Raw genomic sequence first — 22,775 nt, 5'->3', positions numbered from 1 at the left:
AGTAAACTCTGAGAGTTGTCAATGGACAGGGAGGCCTGGCATGCTACAGTCCATGGGGTCACAAAGAGTTGGACATGACTGAGTAACTGAACTGTGCAGAAAATGGACAACTTTTATTTCTATGTGGTTGCTCAGTGTCCACTTAACATGTTGGGTTTGATTTCATTTAATATGTTACACACAGTGCTAGACACTTCTTTCTGGTAGTACAGCTCTGCAACTTTCTGCATCTACCTAAGAAGAAGATTTTATTGTTTTCATTTCCCTGCCTCCAGATTCTGGATGGTAATGCCAGGAGAGGTGGAATTTACCTTTTCTTTTGGTAGAAAAAATAACTTTCTGGTTGTGAGGCTTACTGAGAATTGGGAAAAACCAGGACACTGCCTCTATAATACAATGGAACATTTCAAGAATGTAATTAACATACAGATCTAGTGTTTCTGTTTTGCTGCCATTAACAGATGCCATTCTCATGTTCTTCTGGTCACAATGTTGCTTTAATATCTACATTCCATCTCTTACAAGTTCAATTTTTATGGTGATTAATTTCTTCCTAAAGAACTGAGATGCTTGAGGCGCTAGGGTACAGGGAAAAATGGAAATACTCTAAAATTCTCACTATTCCTTTCTTGCTAATCTTGATATATGCCCAGATCTTAACAATTTTTCATTTTCATATGCTCTTCTTGATGGCAGTGGATATCATCACAATATTCCAATCAAGGCTTTTCACTCAAATGTTTCAGATAGGCTCTGACATATGAATCATATGTCTAAAAAAGAAAACTCAAAAAAGCGGCAGGCTAGGGGCTCATTTGGCTTTGGCAAAGAGATCGCTGCTCCTGTTTAATTATTAAACAGATGGTGCCCACTGCCATTGACTAGCTGCCCAACTTGTTTTCCATGTGGTAACATGGTTCTGGACATCTGATGGAGAGAAGCTGTATTATCACAGTTCCTCATATCCACTTACACCCTGATTTAAGTATTAACATCCGCCCCAAACCAAAGCAGGCTGTTTCCAACAAAATTAAGCTTAAATCTTAAGCTATCTCCTCCCTTGTCTCATGAATTTTCTTTTTCAGGTATCTCCTTTGCCTTTTCTTTAGAGTGCTTCATCTCTACACATAAAATGCAATAGCATAGTGAATCACCTGGGCTTCCCTAGTGGCTCAGAGGTTGAACAATCTGCTTACAATGCAGGCGATGCAGGTTCCATTCCTGGAGAAGGGAATGGCTACCCACTTCAGTATTCTTGCCTGGAGAATTCCACAGACAGAGGAGCCTGGTGGGCTACAGTCCATGAGGTCACGAAGAGCTGGACATGACTGAGAAACTAACACTTTCACTTTTTTTCCACTTTCACTGAACCAATTATCTGAATACTCCAGCTTTCACACATACTTTACCCTGGAATGTTCAGATAATTAAGACAAAATTGGATTATCTTTATTATTAGTGAGGGCAAATTACATTTAAGGTAGCCATATTAAAAATGAACAAGAGTTCAGGATTTAAAAAAACCCAACTTTTCACACTAATGGACTTTTTAAAAAGATACTGTTTTTTCATAATCTGCTGAAAAAGCTTAAATTTTTTTACTTTTAGTTTCTCAAATTCAACATTACTACAGCGTAGGAAATGTGTAGCCTATAAACATGAATAACTAGGGTCGTGGTTTGTTTTTTTTTTCACAAGCTTTTTTCATGGTAGACAATTTCACCATAGGCAGCTTTTAAGATCTTTCCTAGTGTTAACCTACCTGTTTTTACCCCCCCACCCCCATTTTGAGATTTTTTAAAATATTCCTGATTGTTTGAGCTTCCTAACTTTGTACACTTCTCTGAGGCTAGGGCCAGTTAATCTCAATGTGATTTACCATCCATCATCAACAACTGTTGACTAATGCTCTCATACACTGTATTTTTTAAAGTAACAACAATAACAAGAGAGCTCTCCCCTTCCCCTTTCTCTTTAATAATGTTATTTGAATCTAGGTAACTTGTTAAAATTTTCCATTGTTTGGACCAACAGGAAAGCCTAGGTTCTCTTCCAGCAGGAGCAGTCAAGGCCTTACAGTGCCACCTGACATTGGTTTGTTGTTGGACCTGACTTGAGTCTATAAGCATCTTTGAATCACTCAGACAGTAGATGTGGCTGTCATTTTTCAGGACAATGGGAAGTCTGCGGACTCCCCTCTAGAGCTAAGTATCCAAGCACCATCCTTTTTTCACTCCAATGTCCTAGGCAGCCGTGTGTGAGGGCCAGCCTGAGACCCTGGAGCCCCCGGAGGCTGCGAGCCCGGCGGTGGACGGATCTGAGCCACTCCTTCCCCAGGATGCTGGCAGAGCAGCCCGGCTGGACTCCGGGGAAAAAAGCTCGAGCTAAGAAGAGCGCCTCCTCCGTGGAGGGGCGGGAGCAGGGCTGGGAACGCTATCCTAGGGAGTTGCCTTAAAGAAAGCAAGCGGGATTGCAGATCACTCCAGCTGCCTGCTTTTTTATACAGTTTTAATCAGTCGTCTCCACTCTCCTCCCTTCTGCAAAATTGCAAATCACCACCAACCTCGCACCAAAAAGAAAGAAAGAAAGAAAGAAAAAAAAAACTGTAAATCTCCTTCTCCTTTCTCGCCCTCCCTTCCCTCCCACCCTCCCTTCCTCTCCAGCTCGCTTGCCCTCCCTCCCTTCCCTTGCGGCAGCCGCTCGTCTCTCCGACTGGGTGTCTCTCCGACGGGACTCAGCAACTTCTTGGTTATTTCTCACCCCCTTTTCCGTTTTCACCACCTTTTGCCATGAACTGGACCGACAGACGCAGGGAAGGCTGTGCTTTCTGCCCAAGGGAATGGTGGTTTGCTTCCTGGGGCCGGGTCAGGGAGGATCGGCCGAGGAGAAAGAAAGAGTGATAGAGAAAGAGCTGCATTAAGGAGAGGAAGGGGGACCTCCGTCGGCTGAGGGCCCCTAGCGTGCAGCAGCACCCAGGATGGCTGCGAGCTCTCCCCGAGTCCCCGGCTCCAGCTGCGACCCCCGCACGCCGGACGCCTCGGGCGATCTTTAAAATCCTGAAGTCCGGAGAGACCCCAGAGAACCGAAGTCGGGGGTGGGGGTGGAGCGGAGAATGCTGCAAAGCTTTTCCAAGAGAGAAAAAGAGGAAGTCTGATCGCTTCTGCCTGTGCTAGCTTTTCACTGGAAGGCGTCTCTTTAGAGCATCTAGCCTTCTCCAGGAGTTATTCGAAAGCTGAAACTTTCAGTGCTCGCCGGCCTGGGAGCAGGAGGGATTCCGAGGGTGGGATTGAGAGAAGAGCGGGCGTGAGCGCGCGCGCGTGTCTGTGTGTGTGTGTGTGTGTGTGTGTGGCGGGGTGGGGGCGTCGGGGGGGCCCTCGGGGACTCCGCGAAGGGGGCGCACCATGGCCGTGCCGGGCGAGGCCTCCCGAGTCTGGGCCACGCCGGGACACTGGGAGGCGAGGCCGGCTCCAGCGGCGGGCCCCGCATCGCTCCGGGACGTGGGCTGCCGAGGCTGCTGGGGCGCCCGGGTGCTGCGGCCGCTCCGGCGCTCGCGGAAACTTTCCTCGGCGCTGTGCGCGGGCTCCCTGTCCTTTCTGCTGGCGTTGCTGGTGAGGCTGGTCCGCGGGGAGATCGGCTGTGACCTGGAGCGGAGTAAAGAGGAGCCGGCGGCGGAGGAGGAAGCAGCCCCGGCAGCAGAAGGGGGCGTCCTCCCGGGGCCGCGGGGAGGTGCTCCCGGGGGCGGCGCGCCGCTCGGCCCCTGGCTGCAGCCCTCAGCGCTGCTCTTCAGTGTCCTGTGTGCCTTCTTCTGGATGGGCTTGTACCTCCTGCGCGCCGGGGTGCGCCTGCCTCTGGCCGTCGCGCTGCTGGCAGTCTGCTGCGGGGGGGAAGCGCTCGTCCAGATTGGGCTGGGCGTCGGGGAGGATCACTTACTCTCGCTCCCCGCCGCGGGGGTGGTGCTCAGCTGCTTGGCCGCGGCGACATGGCTGGTGCTGAGGCTGAGGCTGGGCGTCCTCATGATCGCCTTGACTAGCGCGGTCAGGACCGTGGCCCTTATTTCCTTAGAGAGGTTCAAGGTTGCCTGGAGACCTTACCTGGCGTACTTGGCTGGCGTGGTGGGGATCCTCCTGGCCAGGTACGTGGAGCAGATCTTGCCGCAGTACTCGGCGGCGGCTCCGAGGGAGCATTTCGGGTCCCAGCTGATCGCTGGGACCAAGGAAGAGATCCCGGTGTTTAAGAGGAGGAGGCGGTCCAGCTCCGTGGTGTCCGCCGAGATGTCCGGCTGCAGCAGCAAGTCCCATCGGAGGACCTCCCTGCCCTGCATCCCCAGGGAACAGGTAAGGACCTGCAGCCCTCCTCTCACTCGCCTCTCGGGAAAACTTGAAAGCTTTTGGGATCCGCCACAAAGTGGAGGGAACTGGAGCGCTGGGAACAGAAGGAAAGACAGCCCAGCAAAGTGCCCTAACTTCAGACTTGGAAACCAGGGAGTTTTTCTCGCCCTCTCTCACAATATTTTATATCCTGAACAACAGGAACATGAATAAGTAATAAAACTAGATGGTCTTTGCAGGGTCTTCCACAGCTGAGCCAACTTTTTAAGATGTGCTACACCTGGCGGATGACTTGTCTGTACTTTTAAGTGCTCTCATGTTTTCCTCCTTTAGCAGAAATGTTCGAATTAAATTTTTTTTTTTAAGGGTGATTTTGAAAACGAGGATTTTGCTAGATTTCTTTCTGTTCTTTTTTTAATAGAATTTCTTTCTGTTTCTTTTCATAAAATTTCTTTCTTCTGAGAAGACAGGTAAACATTTATGGAAGTCAGTAAAAATATTCTAGAGTTAAAGCAAGGAATGCTTGAAGGTGAGGTGCTGATATACTCTGGTTTTGCAGTAACTTTTACTTGAAGAGGCTGCCTTTGGTGGTGCCCAGTTTGCTTTTTAAAATGTAATTTGGGGACATACATTATTCTGTGCTGATGTGTTTTGTATTAAAACCATAAACTTCAATTTGGGGAACAATATGTTGAACTTCAGAATTTGTCAGAATTGTGGACTGCACTGTTAGTGTCAACTTGAAAAAATTTCTCTTGAGTATCTACATACTTAGTGGATATTTAACAATTCAAGTGGATTTATACAGGAAATAATAATTCAGGAAAATATTTCTAAATTGCTGGTAATATAAATCTTTCAGAGAGGAGGATGAGGAATCTAGAGTTATGAGTGAGGTTATCCCAGATAATGTTTAGTGAATTTGGGGGACTTATTTCCTTATTATCATTGTTTTGAGATCGTGGAATACAGTTGCTATAAAGGGTGTAAAAGAACAAACCCCTACTTTAAAAGCAGATTGTATCTGAGGAGAACTTCAGTGTTCACCTCTCTACTTCAAACTGATTTGACACTTGGGGGTGGAGGTGGTAGAGAGCTGGTTAAGTATAGCAAGTGGAAATTTACACTTTTCTCATTTAAGTTTATGCCTACCTATGGCACTATGAGGACAACTTTAGGGAGTGAGAGAATGCCCTAGGACATAGTAAGCTTTTTCTCTTTAGGTTATTCTGTGGATAATCATTTGGGTATTTCTAAGAAATACCAGTCACCATATGGTGTGATGGCTAGTTTGTTTCTCAAATGGAGTTAATCACACAGAATGTGGTTGTTTGACATTATTTAGCAGAATGGATGACAACATTGTAGTCTCTGTGTTTATTTTAAAGCAAATGTACTTATTTAGCTTTCCCTTTAGATAAAGCAAATATTTCTTGGGTTTAGCTTACTCTAAGGGTGAAGTTAAAAACAGGCCACTGACTGATACTTAGTTTTGGTAGAAATCTGGACATCACCAGAATAAAGTAAGCTCTCTATAAGCCAATTGGAGGAAAACACATTTTAATTTCTTTTTAAAGTCACTGATAGAACATCTTTTAAATGAAAACGCTGCTAGTTTAAATGTATTTCAAGTACACTTTTCTTTAACTTACAGGGAAATGTGACCTGATCATTGCAAAATTGAAACTTAATTTCTAAGGCAAATCTGTGAGTTAAGCATAAATAACCTGACTCCAAATTCACATCATTTAACCTCTGAAATTCGATTTCTGAAATTTCTTATTAACATTTGAGTTAAGGGTAGATTTGAAATGAGAAGGTGTTTAGGGGAGTTAACCAGCAGTGTTAATTAACTCATAGATTTTTACTGGTTTTCTCTGGTTTGAATTGACAAATGGATGATTTGAATAGCCTGCAGACTTCTAAGAAAATTATTGAGCATTGAGTTTTCACGTTTTGCAGATGAGTGCGGTCAATCATGTATATTCATAATATATTTTGATCAGTTTCTTTGGTTGCCATTTTTTTTTAAAGGCTATGTTTATGAAGGCTCCTCTAAAATGAGAGACTATCTCTTATGGTTGATGGGAAAGCAAGGTGACATTTAGCAGAAATTTATTTACTTGAATTTTTAATGAGGGCATGGGTAAGTGTGTGCATGTTACTTAAGGCTAGTTTTTATATATGACCCTTTAAAGTTGTTGCTGAGCTTAATTGTGGGGGGGTGGGGGTGGGAACTGACAACACACTAGGATCTTATAAGACAGGGCAATATCTCATACGTTAGCCTAACTGTGTGAAAAGTTCAGGAGCTATATAGTAAATGGCTTATCTGTTTTATCACAAGGAAACAAACTTCTGATTAAGGGTGCAAAGTATACCACTGTCATCTGAATGCTTTATGAAATCAAGAATCAAAATAATTATAAAACACATATATAATACTGCCCTGAATGCTACCTGATTAGGAGTTCTTTTCTGAAAGAATGTCTACTCTTTAAGACAATCCTCAGGCAACAAGTGGATTTTAAGTAGAGGTGTAAGAACATAAAACACAGAGAAGCTGGCAGAGTCCTCTGGAGAATTTCATTTGGACTTTGCTCATTGTGAGGTTTAAAGGTGAGAGAATTCCAACCTTTTCTTTGTGTGAATGATAGCAGCCACTAGCTTAAGAGCTATCTCTCGGCAATGACTCAATTCTGAAAGGTCAAGGAGAATAGATGATAAAATTGTCATAAGGCAAACCAAATGACAGAGTTCCCTCCCTCCCTGCCTTCTCTCTCCCCTTCCTGAACCATCATGAAGACAATAGATCAGCTATTACATACAGAACTGAGTTTTGCAGCATTGCTCATAATTACAGCTTCAGCCAAAGAAAGGAGATTGATCTAGTCTTCAGTCTCAGAATTAATGGGACACTGGGTGAGATGCGAATGAAGAAGTAGGCTCTCAGGAAAGAACCGAATTGGTAACATTTCATGGTTTTTAACTCACTCCTACCGGCCCAGTAGGTTCAAGATTTTTATAGATCAGTGAGTCAGACTGTACTTTTTTGGTTAAGAAGGCAGATGATTCCATTAAGGTGTATGTATCTTTCTTAAGTGGATGTTTATATCCCTGAGCAGGTATCACCTTGTCTTCCAAGCACTAAGGTCCTTAGAATTTCTTGAATTATTAGAAATTATGCATGATTACTAAATGTTATTTTTCAACATAAAATTTTAATTCAGCACTTTCAACACTTGAATATTGTATTTGAAAGGGTGTCTCTTTTCTTGATACTCTACACAATTGGCTGGCTCTTTCCCTCTAATTACTGGAACCACCTTACACATTGATTTTTGAAAGAATTCAAACCAATGCAATTTTATTTTAGTTACATGTTAAGAAGGATTTAATATCTTTGCCCATGGTTTCACATAAAATAAACACAAGCTGTATGCCTCTCACCTCACCATTAATACTTTTGTACCAATTCATGACAAAATTCTTTGTGGTGGGTACACTCTCAGTCAGAAATGTACAGCTGTATACTTCATTTTGTGAGATTAAAAATCAAAATATTTTCACACACATAGGGCCTTAAGGCTGTTAATTAAACATATTTAGCAAAAAGATCTTTAGCAGGCTTTTTAGGAATGTAATGTTTTTGTAAGAGTCTAGTGGTTGGTTATCAAAAGTAGAATCAAGTTTTTCATTATTGATATAAGAAAGATATTTTCAAGCAAAGAAAGCCAAAAACAGAAACAGCGAAGCAAAAAGAATAGGATACAGTAGTAGGTGTAGTTTTCAATGGTAGGCCTTCTTACATCTTTGGTGAAAAGTACAACTATCTTGCATTTACTGTGTATTTTTAAAATACAAAAGTATTTCTTCTGAAAATATAGAATTAATTGTTCTTTAAACTCCTGAATACATTTCAGGATAACAGGACATATTTCTCAAATTTAATAAATTTCAGAAACAGTTATACCTTTTTAATCCAATTGTACCTTCTATCACATTTCAGGAGTCTAACTTGGCATATGGCTATACAAAGAACAATATTGATTATTTATGACCTGCTGACAGAATTAAAATTAATTAAGGCCAACTTCTAAAAACCCTAAAAAGGAAAAACAAGATTTTCTCATCCTTTGGGAAAGGTGAGGGCAGAAAATTTTTTGGTGTGTAGGGACAAAATTGTGATTTTACTTTGTGAATATAGATATTTAAAGCAAAATGAAAAAAGTGTTTTAACTGACAGAAATAGTCAGTGAATCTATATAAATTTACAGAGGTTGGAAGGAGGCAAACAGTAATTTCACTCTTTCTGTATTGAGTCTAAAGTGTAAAAAAGTTAAAACTGTAGAACTGAAAGAAATGCTGTGTATGCTGGGCTGTCATGTTAATTAAATAAACAACCAGAACAGTGACTCTGTGTATGAAATACATTTTGAAAAGTCTAGGGGGGAGGGGGTTCAGGCAGGCAAGGGTGAGTGACACTGGCATGAAAAAACATTCATTATATCTGTAGTGACATTTGTGTGAATTTGCTGTACTCTGTTAGGAAATACAGCTCTGAGAAGAATCTCTTCAGGACTCTAGGTGAATAAAAGTCTTCACCAAGTTTAATTTCACTTCCTTTTTCAGTAAGTTCTCATTTATTATGTTGAAGTAGGATGTTTGTGAACCTCAAAATTAGAAATCTGCATATATATTATATTTTAAGATTGTTGATTAATGTGATTTGTGCCAGTAACGGCCCAGGAGTCTATGTACACTTCATTGAAAACTTGGGTTATTTAATCTTAGTAAAAGAGTGAGTTTATTTAGGGTGTAGGGGGCAGAGTTGGATTTTTCAGAAAACCTTTTTTGCATAGGGCAAGTTTCTTGAGCTTTGTGAAATCAGACACAATTCTACATGTTTCTGGTGAATAGTTTTCATTGGCCGTGTGTGTGCGTGCGTGCGTGCGTGCTGAGTTGCTTCAGTCGTGTCTGACTCTTTGCGACCCCATGGACTGTAGCCTGCCAGGTTCCTCTGTACAAGGGATTCTCCAGGCAAGAATATTGGAGCGGGTTGCCATTACCTTCTCCAGGGGGTCTTCCTGTCCTGGGGATTGAACCTGTGTTTCTCAAGTCTCTTACGTTGGTAGGCAGGTTCTTTACCGCTAGCGCCACCTGGTAAGCCTTTCATTGGCCATGTGTCTTCTATTTCATGGAGTCTCTACCTCTCTTTCCTCTTCTGGGTGTGATATTAAAAAGAAGCTTCAAGTGTATTAAATTCAGAACTCAATTTGTGTTTACTTTCTATTAGCACATTCCTATTTTCAAGGAAGCTCTATCAAATAATTCAGAATAAACCAGGAGATTCAGAGACACCTCCATATTCTTGCACTTAAAGCTGTGCTCTTAATATTCAAATGAACATTAGTTCCTTTACATAGAAATTTAAATGCGTGTAGGAATTACCTCACAGTATATACTTTTACTATTGGTAGCATTTTTTTAAAGTTTTTTGTTTCTGTTTTCTGTAAGGCTATCCTAGGGAATTATCTCCGTGTTGCACTTGAGAATGTACACTTGCACAATTGTCAGGATAAAATACACAGGTTTGATTTCTGGGGGAAAGAAGTCTTAAAAAGATGTGCAGAAGTCATAGTTCAGAGAAAAAGTTGTTAGGTACTGATTGCTGAAAATGTTAGTTGGCCGTATGTGTTCTCCCAAAATGTCTGCTATTTTAGAAGAAGATGCTATCCTTAGCTAATGTTATTCATTAAAGTGTTTGGTCAGTGAACCTACACAATGTCAAGTCAACATGTTTTGTCTGTGCATTAATAAGCCTTGTGCTAAAAAGCATACAAATTCTATACAGGTACAATGTAGCACCTTGGCTCTTCAGAGCTTAGAGCCTAGTTAGGATAATGAGATATCACCATAAGAAAGGGAGAAATCACAGTAAAGTATGGAAATGACCTCTGAGGTAATCACTGAAGCAGTGCATATAATATCTTAGGGCAGATTTTAAATCTAGAGCCAGAGCCGTTCATCTCATCTCTGAAATTTTATGCAAAAGTTCATCCTTTCATTTTTTTGGGGAAAAATTTTATGTTTTCATAGATTTTCAGAAGGTCCTCAATGCATAATGGTTAAACATAATTGTTTTAGGTTTTGAGCAGGTTTAGGTTTTGAAGGCAAGGGAGAATTATTTCTTTGAAGTGGCAAGTAATTGAGTATACATTAACAGGACTTCTGAAATAAAGATAATATAAGATTTGGGACACGTTACACACACCTCAAGCTAACACAGTGGTGGCTTTCCTATCCCGAGGTGTAGTCTATGACTTAAGGAATTTGTTGCAGCGAGATCTTAAAATGCTTAATTCCGTGCAGGCTGTAGTTAGGAGACTAGAATAAGTCTGATTTTAGAGAAAAGGAAATGGAGGGAGAATCAGCTAAAAGTATGTAGCAACCTGAGGTAAAATGTCGACTTTTATCCAGTTCTCTGTTGGACTTGAATCTGCTGCTGGGGAACAGTGGAAAAAGAGTTAGGCAGATCATTTTAAACCTACCAATCACTTGTGATTTTACACTGGAATCCAACTCTCAATTCTCATTCAGGATTAGAAGATTGAATAAAACCCATTGAATGTACAGATAACATAACACAAAACTCTAGAGCCCTTACAAAGGTGAGTTTTCTGGTCATCTGCCAGGCAGCCTTTAGACTGTATTATTCAAGACTTTGTCCCCAAAATGAATATCAATTGCATTGCAAAGTCCTACTTTGTGGAATCTTTATCTCATCAAAGAAGAGTGCATGATGGTGGTTTAAATATTGATTTTCGTTTTCATTTTAGTTTTTAGTGAATCGATTTAAAAATGATCAGGATTTCAAACTTCAAGGTGAAAAGGAATCTGCACATGGGTAAAGCATTTCTTTGCTAGCAAAAACAGCTGGTGGTTTTTGTTCATTTAAATTATTTTTCATGGCTTCTGTGGGAATCTATTAAAATATAAGTAAATAGGATGTAAGTTTTTTAGAGGCAGTCATGAGAAACATTACCATTTAGAAGATGGAAAGCTGTTTGGGAAAAGTCACAAACTAAACAACTTCTGCTTATTTGATTTGATAAGAGCTGTCATTTATTATTGAGGAATCTGAATGATTATTACAGATTTTAAGTATTTCAAGTCCTGCTAAGATGATAATAAAAGTACTCAGGTGTATTCATGTTTTTTCATCCTAAGAATATGGATAATTGTAAGGAGCACGTGATGTCTGTTGTGTGTGTTTATGTGTGTGCATACATGTATGCATGCCAGGGTATGTGCAAGACTTTTTCCTCTGCCAGGAAATTGCTTTACTTGCATCAATTTAATGGAGAAACAGTGTCACCCAGTGGCTTTGAAGAAAACAGTCCTGTAAACATTATAGATAAGCGCTGTCCAATAGAAATATAACAGGAGCAAATTACTGAATTTTATGTTTTCTAATAGCCTCATAAACAAGTAAAAAATAAATAAAAACTAACTAGGTGAAATCCATGATAATACTGTTTAGTTTAACCAATTATATCATGCTAACATAAAATCAACATATAAATCAAGATATTTTGCTTTCTGTTGTTTTTTTTTTTGTGTGCTAAAGTCTGATTTTGTGGTGTATGTTTTCCACTTACAGTCCATTTCAGTCTGGTGTAGCTACATTTCAAGTACTTGATAGACACATGTGGCTGATGGTTAATCTTTGGAACGTTTTTAAAGAGGTGAAGTACTTGAATACTAATGTTACCTCTTCCATTATAATGGAAAATCCATGTAGATTTTATGATAGCACTTAATATACAACTGTTCACATTTGTATGTAATCTTGATAGCTCATTTTTGTATCACTTGCTGCTCTAATAGTTGGCTTTTCCTCCTTTGACATTACTGCACATATTTTAAAATATGTTGATTTTAATTGGAGGGAGAGTTTAACAGAGTCCTTAATGAGGAAGCATTTTGTTAACTTGATGTATAACACAGAATCAGTGTTACCAGCTAATTATGAATTTGCCTTTCAAAGTGTGATTCGTTAACAGGGATGGCTTATGGATATAGTGTGAACACGTGATCAGCCATGGTGATTAGTCTGTTATTGGGTTATCTAATGTCTCTTTAGAAATGAAAGTGCTTATGTTTATAATGCATGTCGTTATCTTGGTAACTTAGGAAACTTAAGTGACAAACCTGCTAGTAGCTTTAATGGATGAAAATTCTAACAGTGTCTGTAAAAGGCTGATGACTCCTTGCTATTGCTTATGTAAACACCACTCTCATACATATACAAAAGGAAAATGCTTCTATTTTGTGTCCAGAAAGGGCTAGAAATTTTGATAATATGTAATTTCTAAACTAGGAATTGAGATTAGGCGGCTTTTGAAACCCTGTGTGATTTCAAACTGCATGAACTTAGAAAAATGTGCGGATGAAAAAGGCAAACTTTAAAAGTCCCACCATCCGTGGCAGTTGGGTGGTTAAGACTCTGAGCCTTCACTGAAGGGGTTAGGTCACTGGTCAGGGATCTAATACCCCACATGGCATCGCCAAAGATTGAAAAAAAAATTAAATGAGGCCTCTTGCCCCCCTTACACTCTTTACCTTCTTTCCATCTCCTTCCCTCAAACTCTATGAATTCATTAACTCTAGGCATAGTTCCAATATTACATTGAGAATTGATGAGAAGACAACTTTTGATTTGATATATGGCATGATCCTTTACATACATAGATGTATAGAATTATTTTTTAAATAGGCATTTATTTTGTGCATATTGCTTTATAATCTGTATGTGTTATTTATTGTATGTTTTTTAATTTATGAATTTCTCCCTTCTAAAGTAAGACATTATTTATCTTTGCATTAGAGAATAAAAATACAGAGGTACGTAGGTTTTCATGTATAACTTAAGAAATAATCTAAAAAGAACAAAAGGTAGTAGAATCAGGATATACAAAGAAGCACATTTATCTAAAAAGAAATAATGTGGACTCAATCTCACTCCTGGTGAAGCTGGTTTAATTCAGCTTTCTTTGAAGTAACTAGCTGAATAATAAAAAGCTATAGTAATCGTAACTGTTACTTGAGTTTGTATTTAATATAACAAGTCATTCACCCTGGCTAATTCTGAAATTACTTTAAATTAATGTAGAGGTTGGGCTTGTAAATTTTTCTTTTTTTTTTTTGCCAGTCTTTTCTTATAATGTCCTGTGTGTGTGTGTGTGTGTGTGTGTGTGTGTATAAATATTTTTCCAAGTAATGCATTTTATTTCATTTTTTTTAAACAAAATAGGTTCTTCTCACTCAGAGTGTGTTTAAAAATTTAAGGAATGCTTTTCTATCCCCCACACCCCACTGTACCTTGTCAGAATTTTGAAATAATTTTATGCAAGAAGCTTGTGGTTTAAATTTAATAGAATGTTAATAGAATTTTTCCACCTTCTGAAGTAAGTTGAAATAACTGAATATGCTGTGTCTGTGGCAAGTGTTTCCTCCTCTTCAGATATAATCCACTTAAATAAGCCTAATGGAAGTTTGAAGTCATAGAAATTTGGCAGGGGGAATGGTTTATTTGGGGGCGACCCCTGTGGAGTCAGCCTCCTTTGGACGTTTTTAAGCTAGCTTGACCACAGAGAAAGGAAATGGTTCTTATTTTTAAACTAAGTATTTCAGAGGATGAAGTTAACAGGTCTGCTTAGGAAATGCTCTTCAGGAGGCAATGGTAGTCCTATACAAAACAACCCCCTGTTTGGGTGTTAGCAAACACCTAACTCCACAACAATCTCCCAGAGAGGTGGGAGAGACATCCTGAGCTGCCTGGGCTCCCCGAAAATCTACTTTCTAGGCTCAAGAACTGAACAAGTCACACTCCTGTCACAGCATTCTCATTATAAAAGGAGTCAACCCTTCTTCCCTTCCTTGTGTCAGCCATCAGCATTTTTTTTAGAAAATTTCAGTGTCTTGCTCATTGTATGCACCAGCTAGTGGAATAAAGGGACAGAGAAGAAAGACATGATTTTACTCTGAATATTTATCCCCCAATCTCCTGAGATTGAACTAGTGATTAAACCTGTTGAAGTAAACGTCTGTAGAAAAAAGTAGCCTATTCACTAGTCTGTGAATTTACATTTTTAAAATATTAATACTTTTATTACTATAAAAAGTTTATCTGTACAGTTCTCCATAGTGGCTATATCAATTTACATTCCCACCAACAGTGCAAGAGTGTTCCCTTTTCTCCACATCCTCTCCAGTATTTATTGTTTTGTATTATTGTTACTATTATTGTAGATTTTTTTTGATGATGTCCATTCTGATTGGTGTGAGGATTCCTCGCTGTAGTTTTGATTTACATTTCTCTAATAATGAGTGATGTTGAGCATCTTTTCATGCGTTTGTTGGCCATCTGTATTCCTCTTAGGAAAAATGTGTTTAGGTCTTCTGCTCATTTTTTGATTGGGATGTTTGTTTTTCTGATATTGGACTGTATGAGCTGCTTATGTATTTTGGAGATCTAATTATTTTTCAGTTGTTTCATTTGCAATAATTTTCTCCCAATCTGAAGGTTGTCTACATAGATACACTGCCATGTGTAAAACAGATAACTGGTGAGAAGCTGTTATATAACACAGGGAGCCCAGCCTGGTGCTCTGTGATGACCTAAAAGGGTGGGTTGGATGAAGGGAGGGAGGCTCTAGAGGGAGGTGATATATGTATAGTTATGTCAGGTTTGCATTGTTGTGTGGCAGAAATTAATACAACATTGTAAAGACGTTTCGTCCAATTAAAAATAAATAAAAATTCAAAACATAACTTACAAAGATTCTCTGGCATGTGTCAGATAAGGAGCTGAACTTGCCTGTGCCTTTCGTGGTAGGAAACCCCACTCAGCATGAGTCCTAGATATTTATTTTTAGCTCGCTTCCAACTGAAAATAACCAAACCACCCCCAAGACCAATGTGGTATGAACTTCAGAACAGTATCTGAAGTTAGGGTATGTTTTTCAGAAAAATAAAAGTTCAAGTCTTTTTCATGTACAACTAATGCTTTAATTGAGAAAGAATCGACTTTGAGATTTGTTCCCATGGCTTTCTACAAAGTGTTGGTAGGTGTTCAGCTACACCTTTTTACAGTTAGTCTATATTCTTGTTAGAGGTTCTTAGTGAATTGCTGTTTCCTGAAAAGTCTCATGTAAAGTAACTACTGTCTCCTTTTTATCTTTTAATTGTGCTCAGTTACAAAATATAATTTGAGCACATTGCTTCCAGGGATGACTTTGTGAAATTAACTTTTTTTCAAATGTCATCCAACCGTAGTGCTAGCCCAATTGTGCTGAATAATCTAGAAGTTTGGTAGCATAATTTCAAAGTCCAGAGGAATTTAAAAATGAACAGTTCACAAGATTTCATCGGAATGACAGGTTTTAATTTATCCAATCAATTTTATGGTCTCTCTAGTTTTTGATAGAACCTGTTAAAATAGAAAGGAAGTTTTAAGTTAAATAAGAATATTTTGTTGCCGTATTTTAACTCTTAATAGAGAGAGATTGTTGTCTCCTCTCACCGAAAGCAGACATTTCTCTTCTGAGTATGTTAAGTAGATTATCATGCCTTTAAAAGAACTAGGAGTACAGTTTAGAAAAAAAAAAAGTTATTTCCCACTTTCTTTTCCAGAAAAAAGTTTCTTTTAGTTTGTGGATGTCAAATGGTCTCATATATCTTTTAGAAAGGCTACCTCTACTGAAAACTTTGAGAGTTTCAGGTATCTTTGAATATATTTAAAATCTGAATGTTGCTTCTCTTTGAAAACATAAATTACAAACTGAGAATTTAGTTACAGATTAATTCATCTTTTGAAATAAACAAGATATATTCTTTAGTAAAGGAGCCATTTCTAAATTTATTTGACATTTTTGTCAAATGTAAAATAGAATGAAAAATTTAGGAGCAAAATCTTTTACTCTATTTTCATTTTAGTACAGGAAGCTAACCATTTGAATAGTGTCTGTTTTTACTCTTAATGATTTGTTTGTGCTACAATTGAAATTGTTTTTGCTAGATAAGCAGGGCCTAAATTATAGCAGCTATTAAGGTCTCATTTTGTCCACTTCTCATTCTTTTTACTTGAATAATAATGGGATTAGCTCTTCTTCACTCCTTCAAAGAATGACAAGAGCTTTTAAATATATTCAGTGGAATTTCTGTAAGCCACTAACTAGTCCTTATTGAAAAGTGTGAGAATTCGTTTGGCATTGTTGGATCAGGATATAACTGAACACTGATTAAGTAAATTATCTAAAAACCAAAGTAGCATTCAGAAGTGGAAATTGCCCATAATAAATGAGTGAAAGAAATGGAAGCTAGTATTTTGCTTGTGCAGAAAGAAGACTAGATTGAAATTGAAAGAATTCCTCTGTTTAAAATACACACACACACACACACACACACACACACACACACACACATTGATTGAATAGTCTTCTGGGTATGGGCCCCTAAAATCTAGAACTCCTTATGGTTTGGAAAGAGGAGACCCTGGGGGTGTCACTTCCTGCCCAGGCATGCATTGTCAGGATCTGTCCTTAACTTTAGACCTAAAACTCTTTGATCATTTTTCAGAGGTCATAGTGCTATTCATAAACGTTCCAGACATTGATTACTTTCAAAGATGTAGATTCTTGCTTTTTAGGTTTTCAGTGCATTTGTCACTTTGACTTTTAAATGTAGCGTTATGGCAGTCTTGTGTGAACTTTTACCTCTTCTGTGACAAGACTGATGAAAAAGGTCAGGAGATTAATATATCTTATTTAAGATTGACTCTCTATTTCCTAGGTGGTGATAGTTTAAAGAACCCGCCTGTCAATTCAGGATACTTAAGAGATGCGAGTTCAATCCTGGGATCAGGAAGATCCCCTGGAGGAGGGCATGGCAACCCACTCCAGTATTCTTACCTGGAGAATCCCATGAACAGAGGGGCCTAGTGGGCTATGGTCCATAAAGTCTCAAAGAATTGGACACAACTGAGTGACTTAGCACGTATGCATGCACTCTATTTCACACTGACTCTTTGTTATCTTCTAAGTATTTTAGTATACCTGAATTCTTACCATCTTTTTCCTTGGTGCTAATCTTATGTAATTATAATGCTATGTTAATCAAGCTCCAGTACTTGGGCTACCTGATACAAACAACTGACTCATTAGAAAAGACCCTGATGCTGGGAAAGATTAAAGGCAGGAGGAGAAGGGGATGAAAGAGGATGAGATGATTGGATGGCATCACCAACTTGATGGACATGAGTTTGAGCAAGCTCCAGGAGTTGGTGATGGACAGGGAAGCCTGATGTACTGCAATCCATGGGGTAACACAGAGTTGGACATGACTAAGCAACTGAACTGAACTGATTAATGAAACTGTTGTTTGTGAATTCTGATAGTAAAAGGCTCTAATTAATAGATAAATAGACTTCTTCCTTCAGATGCTTTCAAAAATCTTGTAGGAGATAGCCTGACCTCACCTACTTACCATTATACCTTATCTAGCACTTTCTAAGTCAAGCTGCTATATATGTGTCTTCAGATGATATAGTTCTTGAATTTTAATATGAATAATTATTTGGGAAGCTTATTAAAATGATAATTCCTAGGTCCTAAGGCCACATACTCTGATTTAAATATGTGTAGAATGGGGTCCAGAAATCTAGAGTTTTAGAGCATTTAGGTCATCTTAGTGAAGAAACACAGAACTATAAACTTTTATCTAATAAAACTAGACAAATTTGGGACTTTTGCAATGTGATTAAGCAGTTAAAAAGCACTTGGTTGAGCATCATGAGGAAAACATTTAAACACACACATCTATATATATACACATTGACAGATTATACACATAGACATAACTTCCAGATGTTCAAGCTGGATTTAGAAAAGGCAGGGGAACCAGAGATCAAATTGCCAACATCCGCTGGATCATTGAAAAAGCAAGAGAGTTTCAGAAAAACATGTATTTCTGCTTTATTGACAATGCCAAAGCCTTTGACTGTGTGGATCACAATAAACTGTGGGAAATTCTGAAAGAGATGGGAATACCAAACCACCTGACCTGCCTCTTGAGAAACCTGTATGCAGGTCAGGAAGCAACAGTTAGAACTGGACATGGAACAACAGACTGGTTCCAAATAGGAAAAGGAGTATGTCAAGGCTGTATATTGTCACCCTGCTTATTTAACTTCTATGCAGAGTACATCATGAGAAACGCTGGACTGGAAGAAGCACAAGCTGGAATCAAGATTGCTGGGAGAAATATCAATAACCTCAGATATGCAGATGACACCACCCTCTGGCAGAAAGTGAAGAGGAACTAAAGAGCCTCTTGATGAAAGTGGAAGAGGAGAGGGAAAAAGTTGGCTTAAAGCTCAACATTCAGAAAACGAAGATCATGGCATCCGGTCCCGTCACTTCATGGCAAATATTTGGGGAAACAGTGGCTAACTGTTTTTCTGGGCTCCAAAATCACTGCGGATGGTGACTGCAGCCATGAAATTAAAAGACGCTTGCTCCTTGGGAGGAAAACTATGACCAACCTAGACAGCATATTAAAAAGCAGAGACATTACTTTGCCAACAAAGGTCCATCTAATGAAGGCTATGGTTTTTGCAGTAGTCACGTATGGATGTGAGAGTTGGACTATAAAGAAAGCTTAGCACAGAAGCGTTGATGTTTTTGAACTGTGGTATTGGAGAAGACTATTGAGAGTCCTTTGGTTGCAAGATCCAACCAGTCCATCCTAAAGGAGATCAGTCCTGGGTGTTCACTGGAAGGACAGATATTGAAGCTTAAACTCCAATGCTTTGGCCACCTGATGCAGAAAGCTGACTTATTTGAAAAGACCCTGATGCTGGGAAAGGTTGAAGGCAGGAGCAGAAGGGGACGACAGAGGATGAGATGGTTGGATGGCATCACAGATACAATGGACATGGGTTTGGGTGGACTCCGGGAGCTGGTGATGGGCAGGGTTGGCTGAGCAACTGAATTGAGACAGATTATTACAGTTTATTAACCTGTGTGTGTGTGCTCACTCAGTTGTGTCTGACTCTGCTGCTCCATGGATTGTAGTCTGCCAGCCTCGTCTGTCCATGGAATTTTCCAGGGAAGAACACTGGAGTGGGTTGCCACTTCCTTCTCCATGGGATCTTCCCCACCCAGGGATTTAACCCAGGTCTCTTGCATCTCCCTGTAGGTGGATTCTTTTACCACTGTGCCGCCTGGGAAGCCCCATTAACCAATGACATTCATAAAATTTTCACTCTGATTTCCCCATTGAGGATATCTCAGAGATGTTATCTGATACTCTGCAGATCAGTTTCTTCCTTTTTGAGGACGAAGAAAGAATTTCCTCACCTATCTCCTATATGCTGTTACAAAGCTTAAATAAAAATATATCACCCTACAAATGTTAAGTAGAAAGAGTATATGCTCTGGACAGAGATAGGGTGAAGCTTTGTAATGTATACAAGGTCCTTCAACTTTCTGAATATGAATAATTCTATCTAACATAGGAAGACTAAAGCCCACTTCTTCAAGTGTGAAGATTAAGTTAATAGAAGTAACAGACATTTGTTCTTGTCAAAAACCCTCCCCCACTCCCCTTGCTGAACAAGAATGGTGTGTGTGTGCTAGGTTGATTCAGTTGTATCAGACACTTTGTGACCCTGTGGACTGTAGCCCACCAGGCATCTCTGTCCATGGGATTCTCCAGACAAGAATACCTGAGTGGGTTGCCAATTCCTTCTCCAGGGGATCTTCCCAACCCAGGGATCGAACTGGCATCTCTTGCGTCTCCTGCATTGGCAGGTGGGTTCTTGATCACTAGTACCAACCGGAAAGCCTGAACAGAATAGTATCTACTTATATCCATTAGGGCCATATTATTGAAGGTTTGCATTTGATTAAAAAAAATCAAAACTGAAACAAAAAAGCAATCTTGGAAGTCTAACATAAAAATCAGGCTTTCTGAAGTTAACCGGAATATTAGAGAGTTACTTAAATTTCAGTCAAAGCCACTGGCCAATGAAGAGCCTGGAGAGTCAGACTAGTTAATAGTGGAAGAGAAACATTTGTCAAAGATGGTGACAGGTGCTTCAGAAGTAAACATGTGAGTGAAAAAGGATGAAGGCAGGATATTTAGGAAAATTGATAGAGTCTTTGAACATGTTTGTAAAAATAACTGATGATTCTTTTGAGTGGGTTGTGCAGTCATGTGTCATATAATGCCCTCAGCAACTTGATTTGTGCTTTTGCCACAATTATAAACCATATTTTGTTTTCTAAAACAAACTGGTTGTTTTTTCTTTTTGTTTTTAAGAGTTTTTAGTTTAATTTTGGTGGTATAATTCTAGTCATACCCTTCCTTTTCCTTTTAATTTGCCTATGAGACCATTATTCTCAAATAACAGGGACTTCCTGCTTGTAATCTATGGAAAACAGCTAGTTCAGTACTCATTAAGTAATCACCCTCAGTCATTAAAGCCCTATTGCATTAATTCAGGGAGAATTGGGAATTATATCAGGAGGTAGTGTTAGACGATGGGCTTTCTGGTGGCTTAGCAGTAAAGAATTCACCTGCAGTAAATAATTCAATGCAGGAGACAAGAGTTCGATCCCTGGGTTGGAAAGATTCCCTGGAGAAGGAAACAGCAACCTACTCTAGTATTCTTGCCTGGGAAATCCCATGGACAGAGTCTGGTGAACAACAGTCCATGGGGTCTCAAAAGAGTTGGATACAACTTAGTGACTAAAAAGCAAATACTAAGGGAATGTACACACACACACACACACACACACACACACACACACCCACACACACACACACACACACACACACACACACACCCACCCACCCACCCACGCACCCACCCACCATTTCTTGCTTTTAAAATACTTTGAGTTGACGTTTTTCTCTTCTTTTCAATTTTATCTTCTATCTTAGCCTTCCAGAGGACATTCAAATTGTAAGCCTTTTTAGAAAACCATCAGATTTCCTAATGTTGAAACTCTAGTGAAGTATCTTAAACACTTCATAAAGCATTATCAGATTGGCTAAAAACTTTGGGTTTTCCTGTTAACATCTTACACAAAACCCCAAATGAACTTTTTGGCTAACCCAGTAGTTTTTTGGGTTTTACAATATTTGGCTGGACAAAAGTTAGTTTTGAAATTTTATTCTTCCATAAACATTTTTAAAATTTTAAAATAAATGTGAATAAAATAAACTTTTAATGCATTTAAGTGTTATTCTTATGTTGTCTCTTTTAAATAGGTATCTTTGTAACACATGCTTTAATATCCTGAGGTATCATATAGCAAAAAAAAGAAAAAGAAAAAAAGATACAAGACTTTCTCATTAGTCTTTCAATAGTCTGACAAATCCCGTTTTTATCTGAAGGCATCTTGCCAGTATTTTGTAGACCTTCCTATAGAGGAAATATTTCTATTTTGTTTTCATATTAACTCAGACCATTTGTCAACCTAGAGAGCACTTCAGTGATAGGTGCTGTATAAATATTTAAATTACGAGAGCTTGATTGCCTTGTAACTTTTCAGAGTTTGCTAACCCTACACTATGGTTAGTATCTGGTTATGAAATAGTTTCCATACTGCTTGGGAGACACAAAAGATAAGGAAATTTCAAGCCTGTGAAGTGAAGAGCTTTTCATCACATTGGAAAATATTCTGATGAATGCAGAGGGAAATCGGGAAATAAAATGGAGGATGCAGCAGCTATCAACACCAACTATCAAATGCAGAGCTGAAAAGAAAGTGGTTGAAATGTTTGTTCTTGTTTGGATGAGGGCATCGTGGATGATTTTGGTATATTTTTCTCTTCAATACTGTCTCAGTTTTTAACCCTGGGTACTTATTTTATAGTCAGAAAAACATAACTTTATATAAAGAAACATAGTCATTTGACCTTTTTCCCCAGATATGTTCACAGAGTGCTTCGAGGGTCACTTACCCAGTACTGGTCCGTGGACTTGCAGTAATGAAAATAGGAACTCCAGGTGCTTTTATGAATGGTAATGTGGTCTCCAGTACTGGGTAAAACATGTTCAGAAGTAAAATCCTCTTGCCTTCCCAGTTCTTCATCCAAGTGGCTGGAAAGGCATCAGCTTCTTATAAGATTGGAGGTTCAACTGGTATTTTATCCTGCATTATGGGTCCCTGAAGTTATAGATTGGCATACACACAGTTTTTGTAACTTGACCTGATAGTATAGTTTTTTAAGAAAAAATACATATCGGTGTGCTGAAATACATACACATGTACTGAAACATGCTTCAATTTTATAATGTATTTGGGACCTATTTTCATTTTAAAGGTGGCAGCAAAACTAATCATGAATGTGATATGTTGAGATCAACACGAA

At 39.0% G+C, this 22,775-nt stretch overlaps 1 protein-coding gene across 1 annotated transcript in view; it reads left to right on the top strand.

The window, feature by feature from the left end:
* Positions 1-3,401: 3,401 nt before the first annotated feature.
* PDE3A (phosphodiesterase 3A) overlaps positions 3,402-22,775 on the top strand; it is a 360,678-nt gene continuing 341,304 nt past the window's right edge. Inside the window, exon 1 of the mRNA XM_052640449.1 lies at positions 3,402-4,334. Coding sequence (XP_052496409.1) covers positions 3,402-4,334 — 933 coding nt within the window. The remainder of the gene's footprint in view (positions 4,335-22,775) is intronic.

The sequence above is a fragment of the Budorcas taxicolor genome, chromosome 5, assembly GCF_023091745.1.
Source record: "Budorcas taxicolor isolate Tak-1 chromosome 5, Takin1.1, whole genome shotgun sequence".
Taxonomy (NCBI): domain Eukaryota; kingdom Metazoa; phylum Chordata; class Mammalia; order Artiodactyla; family Bovidae; genus Budorcas; species Budorcas taxicolor.
The sequence above is the reverse complement of the archived record's forward strand: the minus strand, read 5'-3'. Positions and strand labels throughout refer to the sequence as shown.